The 20,112-nt window shown below is 38.2% G+C and overlaps 2 protein-coding genes across 2 annotated transcripts; one reads left to right on the top strand and one right to left on the bottom strand.

Annotated features, from left to right (window-relative positions):
* Positions 1-527: 527 nt before the first annotated feature.
* On the top strand, positions 528-7,676 carry LOC137979611 (DNA-directed RNA polymerase III subunit RPC6-like). Its single transcript, XM_068826921.1, has 8 exons — positions 528-752; positions 1,243-1,310; positions 2,031-2,098; positions 3,131-3,243; positions 3,993-4,136; positions 4,912-5,019; positions 6,414-6,605; positions 7,532-7,676. Exons 1-8 carry the CDS (start codon positions 573-575, stop codon positions 7,610-7,612), a joined length of 954 nt encoding a protein of 317 aa, XP_068683022.1. The 5' UTR covers positions 528-572; the 3' UTR covers positions 7,613-7,676.
* On the bottom strand, positions 7,595-19,774 carry LOC137979610 (presenilin-1-like). The gene is made up of 10 exons (XM_068826919.1): positions 19,490-19,774; positions 15,840-16,087; positions 14,555-14,699; positions 13,911-13,978; positions 12,054-12,204; positions 11,684-11,753; positions 11,335-11,433; positions 9,477-9,713; positions 8,615-8,727; positions 7,595-7,856 (listed from the first exon to the last, which is right to left on the bottom strand). The coding sequence occupies exons 1-10, from the start codon at positions 19,622-19,624 to the stop codon at positions 7,701-7,703; spliced, it is 1,422 nt and encodes a 473-aa protein (XP_068683020.1). The 5' UTR covers positions 19,625-19,774; the 3' UTR covers positions 7,595-7,700.
* Between the last annotated feature and the right edge of the window lie 338 nt (positions 19,775-20,112).

Raw genomic sequence — 20,112 nt, 5'->3', positions numbered from 1 at the left:
AAATCAGGTGGAACTGACGTCGATTCCAAAGTCAAATTTTAGCTGAATTTTCCGCTCGCTGAATTGGCAAACGTTTTATTTTCATCGATAATTACTTTTGTTTTCTGTTAAAGTAACACTGTAATAAGGAGTTTGCCGTAATCTCAGTGTAATCTTACCACGTAATTTCTTTTCCAAGCATCGACTTGAGGTAAGTGAATGTCGAAGTAAACGGAGATAATTTCCTTTCAAAATAAAAGCGGTGTAAGCCTTTTGAACACTTCAGAAACGTCTCCGAAAATTAAACAATCTGCTTGCAGTTTTGATGATAAAAATCAGCGTAGGAAAGTAGAGTTGACGACGTTTTTGAACGAAAAGTAGAGAAGAAGACAGATACAGCGCCCATCTTCGTCCTCTGCTCGGCAGTGAGACAGGTTCCCGCGCAGTTTTCCCGCTCTTTCACACCAGCTGCCTCGATACCGAAGTTTGTCCCGATTCCCGACGTTAGGGTTTCAGCCGCCATGTTGGAATCCCTCACCACAAGCTTGTCAGGTTACTAAGTTCAGAGCACGGTCCCGCAGTCCGGTTTCAAAATGGCCGTCGCTGATGTTGTGATAAAGCAAGAGGCCGTAGATGCCGTTGATTTGGAAGAAAGAGTGGTTCAGCTTTGCAAAGAAAATCCAAAGGGGATAACAGATCAGCTGATATCACAGGACTTGCCAAATATACCTCCGCAACAAAGAGTCACTGCTATAAACAGACTTCTATCAATGGTGTGTAAAGCGCAATTAGTCTTGAATCTTGCTCTTGCAACGCATTTCTTACCTTCCAACCTTGAAATATCAAGTATATTCACTTTTTCGTGAATTCTCTCGCACTAGAATTTTTAAAAGGTTTCCGGCTGAATTGACGAGTTTACTTTTTGCACACCTTGGGAGGGGTGAGAGAGCTAATGCAGGCGTTGCAGACGCCCCCCAGTTTCCTCCCCCATGCCCACTAAACTTTCTCCCCAAAGCTCACTTGTAATCGTAAAAGGTTACTTAAATGCCACATCATATTATTTGATTACTTTTGTCATTACTGGGAAACAGTTGTAACACAGATTTTTCATTATACTGGTTTTTCAGAAAACTCCAAATACCTAATGTAGGTACCAAAGAAAGAAACCCATGGGTGTCTGAAGATCGTGCAACATATTATGATCACTGCAAGGAGAGTCGTAAGAGTTAGTCATTAACCAAGAAAATGCATCCTTTTCTGCAGGGCAGAATCGAACTTCTGAAGAGCGGTACTCAGCTTTTATACCGATACAAAGATGCTCAAGCAGCCGTGTGAGTTCTAGACACTAAGGAATTACTTATGCTTCTGGTTTGTGTTGAGGTAGACCCGGGTGGTGCGTATGCGAACACAAAATTCTGGCTGTGTGGAAACTGGACATGAACGAAAACAAGGATGGCAACTAACCTTTCTTCCCAGCACAGCCTTAAGTGTTTTTTTTAAACAGGACAGGCTTGCTGTGCACTGAGGTTTCATTGCCATTATTATCATAACCAAGAGACTATAGATTCCCAGCAGTCATTGTTTCCAATGCCATAATTTGCCTAGTTCTGTAACATGTATCTCAGTGTCCCTTTTAAAAATGACTAATGGTAAACTTCAAGTTTGGAAATCAACTCCTCCTTTGGCTGGGAAGTAGTGGCCTGCAAATGGTGTGAAACTTTGGCTCAGGTTGACGCTGAGTGTAGAAAGAGTGCAATTTATTTAGTCTTGGTGAGAACATTTACTGGTCCTCCATGACAGACCCTGAACCCTACAGACCAGGACAACATAGCAACCATCCAGTTGTTAAACCATCGACTCCAGGGGTTCGCCATTGACAAATAAAATTGTCTGGTGTTAGACAGTAAAATACTAACTATGGCCGCTTCAGGGATGGAAAGGTTACAATATGCAGGTTAGACTTACTATGACAATCTTTTTTAGAAATTTACATGTACTAATCAATCTCTACATCACATTTTGGTTACACTCTTGCATGTTTCCTTTGATAGAAAAACAAAGGGATTTGATTTACAAGAAAAACTGGTTTATCAAATAATAGAAGAAGCGGGAAATAAAGGTAAAAGTTATCATGTTACCTAAATAAAATAATTAAATAGCATTTAAAATTTTGAATAAAAAATAATCATCGTTCATATTCAGGAAATAATTTATATAAATAGATTCAAGAGGCTACAATCATTTCAGGGCCCGGTTGTTCAAAAGCTGATTAACGCTAATCCCAGGTTAAAAATTAACCAAGGAGTTTATTTTTCTACTCCCAAATGCTTTTCAACGCTGATATTCGGCAAAACTTTACATTAGAATAAGTTAATCTTGGAAAACAGAAATAAGGAAAAGAAACTTTCATCAAAAAGTTGAAAACATAAAACAAAAGTTTACGCTAATCCTGGATTAAGTTAATCGCCTTTCGAACAACCGGGCCCAGAATATTAGTGTAATAATTTCACAGGATAAAGTGGAAAGGTCTGTTTCATTTTTTTCATTTTTTCATAAACGGTACTTTTTTTTTCCTTTTCTCACCACCCTCGTTCATAAAATTCTGTGGACATCAAGAACCCAAGCTCTGTTTGTAGAGCATGGAATTCTTGTTGCCATGGTCTGGTGTAGGGTGGCAATAATGCTTAAGGGATCATTGAGCTAGAGGTGGGAAGGGGGGGGGGGGGGGAAGAATTTGCATTTCAAGGGGCGGGGATGCTTGAATTAAACCCCTTAAGGGGACCAATCTGAGTGTGACCCAGGCTTTTTTTGACCCCTAAAAGAGACCATATTTAAAACATATTAAATGTATATTTTACATTTTGTCGCATGCAACCCTAAATTAGACCTTCGCGGCTACATATGATGGCGTTTTGCCCAGAACACTCTAAGCATTACCAAAATCTGAAATTTACACCCCTGAGCCAGATGACTAGTATCCCCACCCCTTTAAGAAGAGACTCCTCTCCCCACCCCCCTCCAGGAGTCCTTCTGTATTTCACCTTGCCCTGTTGAAGAAAACTAGTCACGCTGAAAAATTTGCTAATGAATGTTTGGTGTTTTAGGTGCAGGCTAATAGAAAAATAACATGAATTTGACTTTTGTGTTGCAGGTATATGGATCAGGGACATAAGATTCAAAAGCAATATTCAGATGACCCAAGTCAATAAAATTTTAAAGAACTTAGAAAGCAAGAAGCTCATCAAAGCTGTCAAATCAGTAGCTGTAAGTACTTTGTACAACTCAAAATCATCACACATCAGCTATGCTGCAAGCCAGGATCAAGCTTAGCTCGACAAGTGCTCCATTTATAAAGGAGACTACATCTCAAATTTAGCCCATTCACACCTCAAACGCTCTAGGACACCCACCATTGAAGAGTAAAATTGTCTGGCGTTAGACAGAGTAAAATCTAGTGCCACTCTCAAGGATCAATGGGTTAAATGTTAGAGTTTTGATAAGAGCAAGAGGTAAACCCAAGAATCTGGAGAAAAACCTCTCAGAGCATGGCAGAGAACCTACAAACTCACTCCACACATTATGCCAGTTGAAAATGAATAAAATTAATTAGTGTTAATTATTATTTTATTAGAGAATTATTTATGTATTAATTAACAATTATTCACCAAGGTGAAGTGAATTTATTATTGTTTTAGTATACATACATATTAGTTAATTATTTGAAAAATATGTATTTTCTTTAAAGCAATAATTTCTCCGTCTGTCACCTCGTCAAGTCAACTGCTTAGGTGATTATTGCTGAAGTATCACCTCAAGTGCAAACCAATCACTGCAGAGAATTTTCATTAATCATCTATGTAATTATACTAATGCAATTAATATAAACGCTAGATCCAGGAAAAGAAGCCTGGCATGTACGTATAAGGCAAGTGCTCTCACCTCCGGTTAAATCCTATTTCAGGAGTGAACTAATCATTATGTATGCATGACATCACTTCATGTATGCATTTCAGGCCTCCAGGAAGAAGGTTTATATGTTGTTTAACCTGGAGCCCGATGTATCAGTGACTGGAGGAGCTTGGTACAGTGATCAAGACTTTGAATCTGAGTTTGTAGAAGTACTAAATCAGCAGTGTTACAAGTATCTTGAACAAAAGGTATATGCTGGAAAAAAGTAATATTACAGAAACCCAACAGCTGAACACCTCAACTAATATTTCAAGGGATAGACTAAACAGAATGCATAACGACCCACTAGAATTTACCTGGAAGGTTGACATCTCTAGCTTCCCAGTAGGTACCCCACCTACAACATGTACTTGAAATCACTGAGTTAGTTGATCTGATTCAAATGTATTGTTTGCATCATGTTCAAATGTTACTGGTGCTTAGACATAAAGGTTACAGAGGTTACAATGTAAGGGCACAAAAAAATAATTTATTATTGTATAATTGGATCAAACCTTTTTCCCTTAAGGAGTTCCCTATTGACGGTAAAATAGCCTGGCATTTGTCAGAGTAAAGTCTGTCACTCTTAGTAGGAAAAGAGTTTTTAACCCTTTGACACCCAAACTGGTCTGAACCGGCCAGGCTTAGTATTTTACTCTGTCTAACACCAGACGATTTTACTCGTCAATGGGGAACCCCCAGGAGTCAGTGGGATAACATCTATTGTATTCAGGATTTTTCTTCAAAGAACTCTGCTGAATACCACCAAAGGTGGAAGGGTAATCAGCAGTTACTCCAAATCATTTATACTCAAACCCTTTCTTCAAATTCAAGACTGTTTGTACCAATCTTTGTCCATTTCACGCAATGTGAAGGAGCTGGGAGAACTTGAGATAATGCAAAGTTATATCTTGAAGCAATGTTTTAGTGGATGCTGGAGATGTCCTTGCCTAAAACTCACTACTACTATTGTGCTCCTTGCAGGCAGCACTAGCTGAAAGGATGAATGTAGATCCTTTGGCTAAAAGGAATGCATCATACTCATCCTGTCAAGATGTGTGCAAGTATATCTCTGAACTGGGAATTAGCAAGGTACTGTGTATAAACAAGGGTTTTCTTCTTTTGCTTTATAAAATTAGAGTGGAGGGTCTGTATTGGTTAAATTATAATCCATTCACAATGGAAAGCTTCAGATTGGACAATGGCATTATTTTGCGTATAAAATGTGAACGGACATGTGATGTGAGAGGTTATAAGCAGCCCTTAATGATCAATATGCACTTAATGTATGGTCCTGAGGGAAACAGTTAGTTTTGTTTTCCCAAGAGTCCTGATGTTTTCTCGAGATGAAGTTGAGGGAAACTCCAGGACTCAAGGGAAAACAAAACTAACTAGTTTCCAGAGGGACTATACTGTAAGTGCTTTGTTATGTATTTAGCCTTTTCCTTCAACAATTGCAGCAAAACATCCGGAGTGGGCAACAACTGTGGAATTGTATACTGGTCTGGATACATTTGAATTTGATCAGAGGCATGTGACCAAGAACCAAGCAATCACAGTGCTTGTTTTGTTGAGTGAAAGTCTAGGTATATAACAATACCATATGTACAGGAAAGCTATCATGGGAGGAAATGACTAGGATGCAATGAATGTCTGATAATCTATGAGGGCACGCTGGATATGAAGTGATAGATAACCAATGAGGTGCATAGTGTCAAGTTGGTTATAATCATTTGATATCCAGCAAGCCCAGGTAGAATGTTTCATTAAAAACTCCAGGATCAACAACTCTTCTTTGGTCTTCCTGGGGGTAGTATTGTCGGCTGAGGCATCTATTTCTGCCTCGGTCAATTCCGGTCCAAAACGGCTTTTGTCAGCCAATTTTTCTGTGAGCTGCAAAAAGGTTTCAGCTTGCTTTATTGCACGACGCGTTTCTTGACCATATTTGGTACGGCCAGTAAGTCTATTAAAATGCTGGAAATCTGATATCCGTAGTTCAGTTTTTAATAGTGCCATTTATCGCAATGTGTGATAGTATTGTAAAGCATATGAATGGGAGTGCATTTCATGATTAAATTTTATTGTTTGAAAGTTCTCATAATTGCATGAGCCGTAGTTGAGTTCAATTTGAGAAACTCAAAATATCGCAAATGACCATAAAATATTGCGAATGACTCAGGCTATTAAGTTTTGACACAGCAGCCTTGTATATCCTTAGCTATTAATTTTGTGCATTAGTCATTGACCAGTCAGAAATGCGATATTGCCCTGAGTATATAATAAAGTGGGTTAATTTGTGTTCTGTATCTTAATTACAGAATGTTATTCTGTATAATTTGCATACAAAATAGTTGAATCAGAATGACATGTGAGATGTATTGGGATTTCCCGGGGGAATTAATTAATGGGATAAGAACAGTGACAGTTAACAGTTAAATTTGACCATATTGATATATCGAACTTGGCCTATTCAATTTTCATTTCAGGTTCAGCTGTCTGAAGGTGATATAGAAACCATTTTGAATACTTTGGTATTTGATGGCAAAGCGGAAATTACTCTTGTAGCTGACAGCAGTTCAAGCAGGTCAACATCAACAGAACAGAAGAAACTCTTTAGAGCATTAGTCCCTTTGATGCCTTCTACTGGACTTATGAGCACACCATGTGGGGTCTGTCCGGTGAGTCTAGGCACCATATAGCTCTTGAGCCTGTGGGCTAACCTTCCTCTTAATTTGGCCATGTCACAACAAGCAGGATGTTATATCTTGCAATCGTAATTCAAATGTATAGTGCCCATCTTACCCCCAGTCCCCAGTAACAGTATACCTGCCCCCCCCCCCTGTAGTAGTAAGTGAAAAGTTTTTGGGAGGGAAAATTAAAACTAATCACATTTAAGTGATAAGTTGGGCCGCTGTGGCATATTAACTACATGTAATTTAAAAAGCATACAATTTGTCATTCTGCAACCAGGCTGGACATTCCTTAAGCCTTTTTAGCTTTTAAGTAATGGTCCGGCTAAGAAGCAGGCAGAAAAACAATAGCCCGCGGCAATAGCGTCGGTTAGTTAAAATGTGCCAACATTTTTAATCAAATTAAGTTCGGCTGTTCCCATTGGTGTAAGCAGCTAAAAGCGCGAAATTTGAATTTCAATGAAAAATGTAATCGACTTGCCGTCTAAAAAATTAGATTCTGTTTCGTAGAACAAATCATTATGCCTTCAAAAACTATGTTTGTAAATATCGTCAAGATTCTATGCGCCATTTGCCGATTGGCGAATGGCGCATAGAACAATGCCCAAATTTGGCCGAGAGACAGAGATCAAGGGCATGGGGAAGAAGAAATCCAAAAAAGGCTTTTTTTTCATTTTTTTCTCATCTTTTTTCGACATTTTCCGATATTAGCCAATCAGATGCCTCGATTGGAGCAGCAGCTTCTAAGTACTTTTGCCGCTGGGCTGCCTGCTTCTTAGCCGGACCATTACTTAAAGATAATAGTGATTCTTAGCTATTTCAGTCCTGAAATTAATTAGTCTATTCCCATGTAACTACGACGTATGATATATTCGTGGGTGTTCTGACGTTGTGAATGTGTCTGTTTGACTCAGGTATCTGACAGGTGTCGTGATGGGGGACCAATATCTCCAAGCAAGTGTGTGTACATGAAAGAATGGCTATCTGAACTTTAAGTGTTTATTTTATATAACAACATTCTATTTCCACAATTTTAATAAAAAAGGAACAATGATATTACAGTGTTGTTGTTGTTGTTTTTGATCAAATAAATGCTTGTTGGCTGGAAAGACTGTCCATGAATGGCTTGACAAGCTCCGTAGTGGCAAAGTTGAAAATAAGTCCAAATGTAATGGATATTGGCAAGGCAGGAAGAGCCTTCTTGTAAATGGCCAACAAAAGAAGGGTTAAACACAAGCCCTGAAAACAATATGAATTGTCAATGAGTAACAATGATTTTTTCTGATACAATAAACACCCGCAGATAAGCCGCACCCTGAACTTTGGAAATAACATTGTTTTGAAAGAAATCAAAAGTCAAGTCTTTTAGAAGTCTTCTTCATCGACTGTTCATATCTTAGTAACCACGCATTAAATCAGACACAAAGATGGAAAACTGCACACTGGAAGCAGCCTTTTTCAAATGTTCCCGCAGATAAGCCGCACCCCTGATTTCTAATGACGAGTTTTGGGAAAAAGTTGCAGCTTATCTGCGGGTGTTTACGGTATATTCTTGCTACAAGGCCCTCACTGATGGTCCATTTTCTGTGGAATAACTATTCCAGATTGGACTCAAACCTTGCAAATCAAAGGCGACTGCCATGCATGCAAGGCTACCAATAAAAAAGAAAAAAGTTTACTTCTGAAAACATTGCATTTCAATCAACAGGTGCAGCCAGAAGGCAACTAAAACTTCAGTACTGAAAAATTTTAAAAGTATAACTGATGAAAAATATTTATTGAAAGTCACTCTGGCACATTGATTCGTATGCAAACTGCAAACAAAAAATAGATTTCAAAAGCCGCTGTAATAAATTATTTTTATTATTCTCAGCGCCCTCAGAAACCAATGAATAGATTATTGCCTAAAAAAATTATTGGGGTGTCTTTTTTATGCCAAGTGCTTTACACTAAGATCCAAAAATTTGTCTTGGAAAAGGGTGACAATCAACACTTACAATCAGAATGGCAACAAAGCAAGCAATCGTAGTGTTCCAGTCCTTGTATGAGGAAGCTTTTCCAACCAAAACACTGTAAAATATGAAGTCTCCAAGACCAAGCTTTACTCCCTCTGTTGATATAAAACAAAGCAAAATGTTGTCATAATAACATTCAACATACTGGCCAATTTAACATTTGAAAGTTTGGGCAGCGAAATCAAGCAGAGCTGATGAAATGAAATTGTGATTTCAAATATGCACGCATGTACTGTAGTTACATGTAGATCCTTCCTCAGGGATTTATATCATTATTAATGATTGTATTCTAGGAGGTCATCAGGGGTTGTGATAAAATTTGAAGTTGGCGGGTGGTTCAAGTGGAGTAACCAATAATATTGTATCAACAAGGGGGGCATAACAGCCCCTTTCTTTAAGGGTGTCTGGGAGCATGCCATTTTTAAAAGAATGCTCCCTCCCAAAGACAACTTAAAAGTTGTTACTGTCCAAATGAGTATTAAAACATGGACTTCTCAGTCCTGGGAGTGAGATTTGACAGATTTTACTCTAATAATTTTATTTGTCAACTGGGGGTGTCCTAGGGCAGTGGAGGAGTGAATGGGTCAATTCCAGGTTTGAAAGAATCTGTCTCTAATATTTCAGTTTAGGGAAAAAAGTTGCACACGTTTATGGGTGAAGAAGCCGATGCTTTTCGTTGGCCGTCAGTAACTGTTGACAGCACTGGGTCACCTTACGGTATCCAAGAGGCCACCAAACAGACCCTTCAACTTACAGCCCCTGGATGAATATGGCTTAAAAGCTACAATCTTGCAATAATAATTATTTGTCTCCTGTGGATTCAACAAGAGAATAAGTTCCTTACTTTCTTCCTCCTCGACATCCCCTTGGGCTCCATTTTCTGCGTTTTGTTCTCCCTCACGATTTCCCAAAGCCCTTATGGCATTTTCTGCATCCTCGTTAGTTGGTCCAGCACCCTCAGTAGACTCTAACAAATCAGGGTCATCTGTCTGGGGATTGACTTGGCCACCAGATACACCAGCTTCTCTTGAATCTTGAGAATTATCTCTGTCAGCCATGCCAATAGACCACATCATTGTAGCTGAACAAGAAGCAATTCTGTGAGCAACTATCCACTAATTAATACATTGATTGAATGATTGATGATACATTGATTGCAAAAGGGCTCTTTTCTGGTTTAGGAAAGATGCCTTTTGATTTATATGCAGCTGGACAAGAAACAAACCAGCATTCTTGCTGCAAACAAAAGTATTATAACAGTACTGACTGAAAGAAAATTATACATGTAGGAAGTCGTGAGTTTGTAAGTCCTCCGGGGTTGTCACATGGATTGTTCTTGGAGGGTTGTCCAATAAGGTCATATGAAATTCACGCTACTTGGTATAGGCATCATAAAGTGACCCTCTTACCAAGCCCCAGGAAAAAAGTAATTCGGTGAGCAGCACACTAAAAGATGGCACCCCGGGGTTACCGACAATGTTGGCAGCTTGATATCGATTCTGTTAGTCACTAGGATTTTGCACACGGACTATGAATGTCCAGCGGTCATGTAATGATTCCGATGCATGTGCTGTTGGTGTGACAGCATGGAAGAATTTGACTTAGTATTGCAAAATTCAAATATATATGATGCTGGAAGCATTCACCCACGTCACAGACAATTCAGTGACATTTCACTGGGAAGGCAATGTGAATTTATGAGTTTTTCAGCATTGTGATGCGCTCAGAGTTTGCTGATTAAATACTGGACTATCTTCACTGTAGATCTGATTCTTGCCAAAGGAGATTGACTTTACCTTGATGCTCTTGAAATTATATCCACTGTTGTTGTACCTACTTTAGATTTACTGTTACTAGTATTTTTATCCTACACACAAAGACCAATGTTTCTATCTGCAATGCCATTGTTACCAAATTTTGGCAAAGGTAATTAATTTTCATTCATAATAATTTTTTGATGAAGTTGCATCTGTTGTTTCTAAAGTCTTAAATTGGACTAATTGAGTAGTTCCAGTTAGTGACCTTGGAAATTTCCACTCCATTTACCACCAATGCAGTTGGTCTGGGGCATTAAAGACTTTCCATGGCCATGATGGTCGTTATTGAATCCAACACCATTACTTGTCTGTTTGCCCAGTATCTACTCACAGCATTTCACTTGTCGATTGCAACTTCTCGTACATAAGTTCTTAGGCTTAAGGAGAGTCACATGCATGCAAAGATCCAGGAATCATGTCATGCATGTGTTCTTGAAGGGGCCATTTAATGTTTCCACAATAATTAATTGTACACTGTGTATAGCTAAGGTCCCCAAAATAATAATAATTGATAGGACTTAGTGACCATGAGGGCATTGTCCCTTTACAGGAACTTCACCATAACAAGCCTCACAGATGTTCTGGTGCTTAAACCAAGGTAAAAAATATTTTTTTAATAATCAGGCTCAAAAATAAGTGACAGCATTGATTTTCCTCTCAAAACAAGACGCTGATTTCTGTGGTTATTTTCAGCTATTGGCGCCACAGTGATCAGCCCCTATGGTTAATACAGGTACTAGCCTTAACTCCCTTAATTTACTTATTTCATGATTGAATAGTTGAACGAGCGAGTGTACATAAATAGTTGTTTGTTTAATATTGATGTACATGTACATCACTATAAGACAGCAAATTTACATAGCTGAAAAACTAAAGTTCACTCACAGGAGTAAATCAAAGATGGAAATAATGGTTCATCTCTCTCTTGAGCAGTTTGTACAAGGATCTTCAAGGGTCCCTTTGGGCAGAGAACAGCACACAAATCTACAAGAAACACGAACATTCAAACAGCAATTAGGATATTAGAGTTGCATATGGTTGGACCTCTCAGGGACTTAAATGAACAAATTTAAACTTGAGTAAGTGTCGCTTTTATCCGTTAGGAGAACATCACATTTCGATTTCATAGCGGCTGCTGAGAACTCAGGTGCCTGCAAGTTTTTAGGAATAAAACCTTATCTCAGAAATCTCCCACAAACTTCTCAGCAAACTACTTCACTCACTCTACACTCACCGTAAAGTGAAATAGCTGCTAATATTGCCCATGTTGTCCAATCTGGTAAAAACTTGATAAATACCAGAGCCTAAGAGAGAAGAGAGATCAGTTCATTAACATTAATTTTTTTATTAAATGAAATAATAATAAACCTTAAAATAATAATAATAAAACATATATAGCTCTGATATCAATATTGCTATTTTCATCAGAAAAAAGATGAGATGCCCTGATTTGTAACTTTGAGAATTTGTAACTTTGAGAATTACTTATTTTATTGTTTTAATTGTGATGCCATTTTGAAAGTTTTAGTGATAACATATTGTACCTGGTACATGTTGGTTGCTACTCAGTGAAACATTGCTAAGATAACTACATGTATACCTACCATTAAAGCACTAACTAATATAAGATAAGCTTGCTGTAGTCTGAGGGGCCCTTTCCAGTGTATGCAAATCATTCCTACAACTCCAAAGTTCCAAATAATCAATGATAATGTGAAGTAATCCATGGGAACATTGTACACCTTGAGAACCTCACTGTAGAGAAAAAAAACAACCTTTTTTATAACATTTAATGTGCAATAAAACCACCAAGAAATTTTTAGAAAAGTAAGCACTGCATTTTATACAATATAAAAAAATATTTTCTTTCATGACTCAAATGACTACAATCATTATCAACTTGTGCGGCAATACAAGTTTGAAGGTGCACACTAAAAAGCATGTTTGCTGTACTTAAGTTAATTAATTAAATTAAGGGTTTAATAATAACTTGCAGTGCTAATAACCCTTTTCTTGCAGTTTTGGGGACTGAATTGCAAAAGGGCACAGCTCATGAGATCAGGCTTAAACCATATGAAGGGGCCTATGGCAGCTGCTATACAGTCCATGTTTGATTTCATAGCACAGCACCACAGCCAGATGGTAATTAGCTGTGAGTCGATTTTGATGAGGGAGGAAAACCAGAGCACCCATAGAAACTCAGCCCATGCGAGCTGGGGCCAGAGTTGAACCCCGGCTTGCAGTGGTGGGGGGCCCGATAGATAACCACTAAGCCACCCTGACACCCCAAAAGAAAAAATATACAGTATCTTTTACTCTCTATACACTGTAGGTGATGAGCCAAAACTTTACTTTACTGATTAACCCTTTTGGCGCCCAAACCGGCCTAAACCAGCCAGACTTAGCATTTTACTCATTAATGGGGAACCCCTGGGAGTCAATAGGTTAATCACTCACTGAAAAACTATGTCCCCATTAATCACTCACTGAAAAGCTATGTCCCCATTAATTAATCACTTACTGAAAAACTATGTTGCCATTAAAGTATACAAATGGTTTGGCTCCCAATTGTGTGCTAGATACATGTACACTGTAGTTGCTTTAAAAGATTTTGTATGTTGGACCAACCATGAGCAAACAATTTTATTGAATACTTGGTGGTGGAGATCGCAGTGGTAAAATATTTTCCCACAAGCACCAAGTCTGAAGTCCAATTAATTCTACAGGCCTTCTGATAGGGTGCGATGAAAAAATGCAAATTGTGCGGAATTTGCAGGGCAGATTATGGGATTAGAAAGGCCAATTATGTGATAAATATTGTAAATTATGTGATTTTAAGCTTGTTTTTCAAGGTTTCAGGATAAAAAAAACATGTTTTTAATGCCCTAAAGAGATTTTGACATAAGGGAACAGTAATTATGAATCTTGATCGACATTAGTTGGGACAAGTAAAAAAATGAGGTCTTCTGCACTATTGGTGCACCACGTTAAAAGTTGAAAGGACACAGCTTCTTACACTTTGTTTTTTTGTGCAGTATCATATTTCTGAACAGACAAAGGGCATCTTTGCGTTGCACCAATTGGTGACTCTTTAAGAATGAGACTCGTACCAGGCCCCCCACATGCAAAATAACGCCTTGAACTTCAAATATTTACGAAATTGAAGGTAAAAAAAGCCTTTTTAGCCATTTTCCAAGGTAAATCATCTTAAAAATGGTGTATTTATGCAGGAACTCCTAAGAAACTTGTTGATTTATGTTTTATTTTATGAATTTTGTGTGTTCTTTTGAGAATTATGCGATTTTTCGTGAATTGTGCGATCGGATGCGATTTGAGGTCAATTGTGTGAAATCGCACCATCGTGTAATATCAGAAGGCCTTAATCAAGGTTACTTTTCATTTAATAACTGCAGACATAACTTGCCACTCAGCATAATTGAACTGTACAGTGACATACTTACTGGAAGTAAATGTACCCAAAGAAGAAGAGTAGCATAAGTGAAGATAACACCAGCCACCCAGATATAACCTGCAATATATCAATGATAACAACAACAAAGTAGTATATGGCATACAGCTGTACTTTCCATGTGTATAATATTAAAATGAACTTTACAGCATGGCGACTTAAACAGACTACTGAATCACTGGCGGCTCCTTTGGTGGGGCAAAGGTACTACAAGTGAGTACATGTACCAGTATCACATGGGAGTTTCAAGCCTTGACAAAACCCATTTGCAGACAATGCTGTCTTTGTAGTACCATCTGCAGTTCATTGTCCTCTTGGATGAAAATAATAAATCTCAGATCAATATTGAACAAAACTTTTTTGACAAACTTTGCTCAAAATTGTGACAAACTCACACAATGTTCACAAAGACCCAATAGCCAACTTAAGGTTCCATGGATTACAAAAAATAATAGATTATCTTACCCATACCTTTACTATTGTACAATAAAAATAAAAATAAAAGGAGTTAAGAATGTTAGCAAAACTACTTATAGTAGCAGTATCTGCGATCTGTCTCTTCTTGTGAAAGAGGGCAGGTAAAACTCCAACTGTCGTCTTTTACCAGAACTTTAATCTAAGACACCAAGTACTCACACAATAGCATCTAAACTTGTAGAGCAGCACTAAGATAACCGTCAACACCAAGACTACACCAATGACTATAAAAGCATTTGCAATGGCTTCTCCAGCCTTTTGTGCTTTTGTAATGTCACCTTCTTCATGAAATGGAGTGTACACACTACAAGAAAAAAAAACAATGATATTAATGTTGCAAAATGATGATAATAATAAAGATGCGATATTTGCATGAACAGAAACAAATAATATAACCAGCTTATAATATAAATTGAGTCTCAAATTGAAGGTCAATATTAAACTAAAACGTCTTTTTTTCGAGGAAGCAAGACAACAGGAAATGTCAAAGGGTATAAAAAATCAGTTAAGATTAGTTTACTTAATTCACCACAGTTCAACAAATACAAACAACTATTAATCTACATTACACAGTTAAAACAAAAGAAAAATTCCAATTGAGACCTAACTCTTTATACAGTAAGACGTATAAAAACGTATGACACAATAAATAGGCTAGAATAAATTATGTCTACAAAAAAGCAAGTCAATTTGAGTTATAAAATACTGTACAGGTTACTAATATAGGTTATTTAATTTGGATTTAAATGTTAAGAGCAAGATTATACATTTCATATTGGATGGAAGAGTATTCCAGAGTCCTGCAGTCCTATTAAAAAATGATTTTCTAAAGTAGTCCAGACCTGTAAATGTGTTTGAAACTTATACATGGTGTATTATAGTTGTTTGGATCATAGTTACACAAGTTTTATAACAAGGATCAGAGGTGCACAGATAGTCATAGATATTTGTAATTATAAGACCACTTCTTGATTTGAAAAATACAGTAGTAGCAAGCCTGAAATCTCTCTGCGGCGTTCCAAGCGTAGTAAGTTCAGTTCTAGTATACATGTAAGACAGGCCTTGCGGGTAGCTAAAAATGAACTTGGTTGCCCTACGCTGGACATCTCCTAACAGCTTAAGATGTTTAACTGTGTAAGGTGACCACGGGTTACTGCCATATTCCAGTTTTTGTCCGCCACTATCTTTTCTTTTCTCGGAAGAAACACAACCAGTCTTAACAGACTGAAAAGCTGCCATTACAAATTTAACTTTCAAATCACACTGACAAATTTTGCATTTATCTCGGTGCCTTGGTTTGTTTGATGGAACTAAACATGTCAATCAGTACAAACTAAGATTAGAGTTGCTAATCGCCTGGTGGGTCACAGCAATTATTACTATTATCATCATCATCATCATCTCGATTTTTCAACACAGCAAGTTTTAATGCGAGTATACTTACAGGTACCTTCCCTCATTGCGGGTGTAATACGTTACTGATGCTATTGTTGCTACAACAACCAGCATGCAAGTAGACACAGGGACTATCAGCATCATAACACTCTTGGCTCCATATCTAAGTATCTCTTCTTCGTCCATTTCACTATCGTGTGGTGACACATCTCTAACTCTTGGCTGTCTTGCTTGCCTCTCAAGACCTCGACTTGTCCTTTCATCATCATCTAAATCAAATTCCTCCTCCCTGTCATCCTATCAAAACATGTAAAAGCACTACTTAACGACGTTCGCGCCCAAAACGTTCCCACGTACAGATTTTTTTTAAACTTGCCACACAGAAAGTTAATGATCTACTTTTGCCAAAAAGGCAAAAAAAATGGGGGGTCACCGTGCTCGTTTTCGAGATCATGAGGTGCATTTTTAGAAGATTGCGTTACTTTAAGACGATCTTAGCTTACAACTGTCAGCAATAAAAAAGCTACATGAGTGAAATTTAGATCAGGTAAACGTACTCAGTTCAACATAACTAATATAACTAAATTAACCTTTGCAACTGATGTCTTTTTCTGAGGTGAAATAGACCTTGAAAAACGATACATATTAGTCAAAGAAAGAAAACTTCGGTCGCACGAGAGCAAAAAAGGCCAAATATTTGTAACTTCTCACATACAGATTTTTTTTGTTTTTTGTTAAAATGGACAAAATCAAGAAAGAAAGTGATCTACGGAAAGAAAAATGGGGGTCACCGAGCATTCAAGAGAGTAAAATCGCTGCGAAGTTCTCAAAGCGATTGTCTATTCGCACTGTCACGCCATTGCGTGACACTTCCGACAAGACCTGGGTCCACAGCTATCCCATGATGCCACATACTTTCATGTTCCATTCTTGTGGAAAATTTTTGCGCCTTTAGCATCATGTTTACCTGCGTGGTCCACGATGCATGACGTGTGCGTGACATGTGCGAAAAGATGCGCAGTAGCAATGGGCGCGAACGTCCTTAAAGTGCCCCTGTGATAAAAAAAATTGCTACTTCCTTTTTAAATTTTTTCTTAAGATTTTTAAAGTGCATTTGTTTTCACACCTGACTGGCAAAATTTTGAGCTTTGATGTTTATGCAAAGGCCATTTACTTTGAGTGTAAGTTTTGGATTTCACAGTCTGCCATTACTCACATTCAAAAGTGACCGATTGGGCCACCCATTGGAAATCCGAGTTTCTCGAGATGCGCAGAACATATGCACAATAACAATAGTAGGCACCGTCCTTCAATAGAAATGGTCAATGCAATGTTGTGCTGCCAAGGTAGCCTGCGTAACAGGCGAAAGGGTTAGGAGTGGGATTTGGGAAAGAACCCCTGCTCTAAAAGCCCCCTCTTTTTAATATCCGCATCCTAATTTCATTCATGCAGCTGTCATTTCAATGACCAATCAGAATTAAGCGTGCGCTTTTCTGCATGACTGACTTCACGCTGGAATTTATGGACAAGGAGTGAAATATTCGTAGCAGTTTGAGTTAGCATGAGAAAATCTTCGCATATGTTACTGTTGATCTCAGACGTCCGTGGACAAGGGCTTTTTTCAGCCCACTTCACGAGCCGTTGATTTCAGTCTGCAGTTAAAAAATTCTGATCATGTGATAATATTTTTTGTGGCTCTGCGGTTTCGAAAATACTGATCTCATGACGCTATTTTCTGTTGCTCTCCCCAAAGAGAAAAATGTGAAATGATGTTGACGGCGAGTAAAACCGGCCAAAGCTATTACGGGTAACCCAGGAAAAGCCTTGTCCGAGAAAATAAGAAGCAGGTGGAAACTTTTCTTCAGGTTTTTTTCTTTTCTTAGCCGTGGGAAGAACGAAGGACTAGCGCCACCTGGTCGGTATTTTCAAAACCGCAGAGCCACAAAAAATGTTATCATGTGATCAGAATTTTTCAACTGCAGACTGAAATCAACAGTCCGTGAAGGGGGCTGAAAAAAAGTCCACAGTGTGAGATGGATGGTGGTAAACCTTAAATAGCCTACTAACCCCTTGAGACACCTTATACAAGCACACCTAAAATACTTAGATAATCACAATGTAACACATAATAAAGATATATTTGGTGTTGACCAGGATTTCTCTGGTCTTCTCCATGACTTTCTCAGCCGATGCATAGATCACTTTAAAGTTATTTTAGCGAATTTCTGAGACCATTTTATTGCTGCTACCGACCGCAGAATATCCTATTAATTTCATGTCCTCTAATACTCACCAAAGAAAAAATGAAAAGCGCTTATAAGAATGGTTGCTTTGCCATTCATTTCATGGTCCTTGGCGCCAACAAACATTTGGTATATGAGGCTTTTTGCCATCCTGTAGGTAACACCGCTAAAACATCTTTACCATCTAGCAGAGCTCTTATAGCAAATCTTTGCTCTGGTTTTAGAGTGATTTCACGATTGGCAATGATGTTTAAGTCTGCTAAAGCTTTTGAAAGCACCTCCACTTCAGCTGCCAGTTTGATTTTTGTTTTCATGTTGTGTCAATTTGTTGCGTCACAAACCCGTCCTATTGTCTGACTAACCATTCAGGAATTTGCAGCCACCAGCAGCCGCAGAAATGAAAAAATCCAGGTCTTTAGAGCAGGCATTCCCTTTTTTTCTCTGCCCAGTCTTCTTCCCGAATTCTCTCCCTGCCCCCTCCCTTTAAGGACGGTGCCTACTTTTGCGCGGTTTACTGAATGTGCAGGAAAAGCAGATCTCAACAAGTGTTATTAAAATCCAAAAAGAAAATTGGGGGTAACCACGAAGTTTTCAAAGATAATTAATCAACAATATTAGCAAAAAGCTTTTAAAATACAAAGCAATGTATGGTGTTCCAATAGGAAATCCGAGTGTCTGGAGATGCGCAGAACATATACACAATGCCATTGTTCTTGCGCTTACGTTCTGCGCATCTCCAGATACTCGCATTTCCTATCGCCAATGCTCACTATTACAGGGATATTTTTGCGCGGTTTAAAACTATCCGGAGAAAGTAGATCTTAGTAAGTACTCTTGGCATCCAAAAAGAAAATTGGGGGTAACCATGCATTTTTGAGAGATAATTAAGCTTCAATAACGCCATACATTGCTTTGTATTCTAAAGCTTTTTACAAATATTATTCATGAATTATTATCCTTGAAAAATGCGTTGGTTACCCCCAGTTTTTTGGATTTCAATAACACTTGTTAAGATCTACATTGCCTGCATAATCACACAACGGGGCAAAAATATCTTTAATTAGTAGGTACCGTCCTTAAACGCCTACTAGGCAGACTGCCAAGGCTACTTATCGGACTAATTTGCAAATGAATAGAAATGCCTCGTTCTTCGCACAATGCTACTTCAAGAAAACAATTAACAGTGGCCGGGTGTCCGCAGCTTACATTTATCGTAGATTTTTCACCATTCCTCCCAGAATGAAGGAAAATTAAACGAAACTGCCAGGTTGCGGTTTTAAGTTTAACAAATTTCAGCTTTAAATTAAATGGTTAAATAAGCTCACCAAATATTGAATGATGAGCATGAATATGTAAATGTTCAACGCGTAAACCTACCTAAAGATGAAAGAAATGACTGTAAATGATATTATTTACATCCATAAAGCTAAATTCGAGCTGTTTGTAGAGGTCCTACCTTGTAAATATTTCCTTCATTTTCAGCTGGTCTGCGATGACGTTGGTCTCTGGAAGCCTCGTCTTCTTCGTGACCTCGAGAAGGTAATTCGTCAGACATTAGTCTTGTAGTCTCATCTGCGTCCTCGTCGTTCATGTATTTTTGATGCCAGACATCGGCTATGCTTCCTTGATCTCCAAGAGTCACAAAAACTGATAAAATTCCTTTTGAATCTACCAAGAAAAATATTAATTCAGAAAACCATCATGGCGGAGAATAGAGGAAAAAGAAACTGACGTCATTTCCACTTCCGTTTCAACTTGGATCCAGGGTTCTCTCTTCAGCAAATCGCCAGGCCCCAGTTGATCCATCCCAGATTCAGGCCTGTTCCAGATCAAGGAGTTTATTTCTCTACTCCCACATGCAGTTCAACGCTGATATTCGGAGAAACTTTACATTAGAAGAAGTCAATCTTGAAAATCAAAAATAGGCAAAAGAAACTTTCACCAAGAAGGTGAAAACATGAAACAAAAGTTTACGCTAATCCCGGATTAAGTTAATCGACTTTCGAACAACCGGGCCGTGGCCAAGTGCAAAATTTTGACCGGATCTATACCGAGTGGACAAAAACACTAAACTTTGCA

This window comes from Montipora foliosa, chromosome 12, assembly GCF_036669935.1.
Source record: "Montipora foliosa isolate CH-2021 chromosome 12, ASM3666993v2, whole genome shotgun sequence".
Classification (NCBI taxonomy): Eukaryota; Metazoa; Cnidaria; class Anthozoa; order Scleractinia; family Acroporidae; genus Montipora; species Montipora foliosa.
Note: the sequence above shows the minus strand (reverse complement) of the source record. Positions and strands in the feature narration are given on the sequence as shown.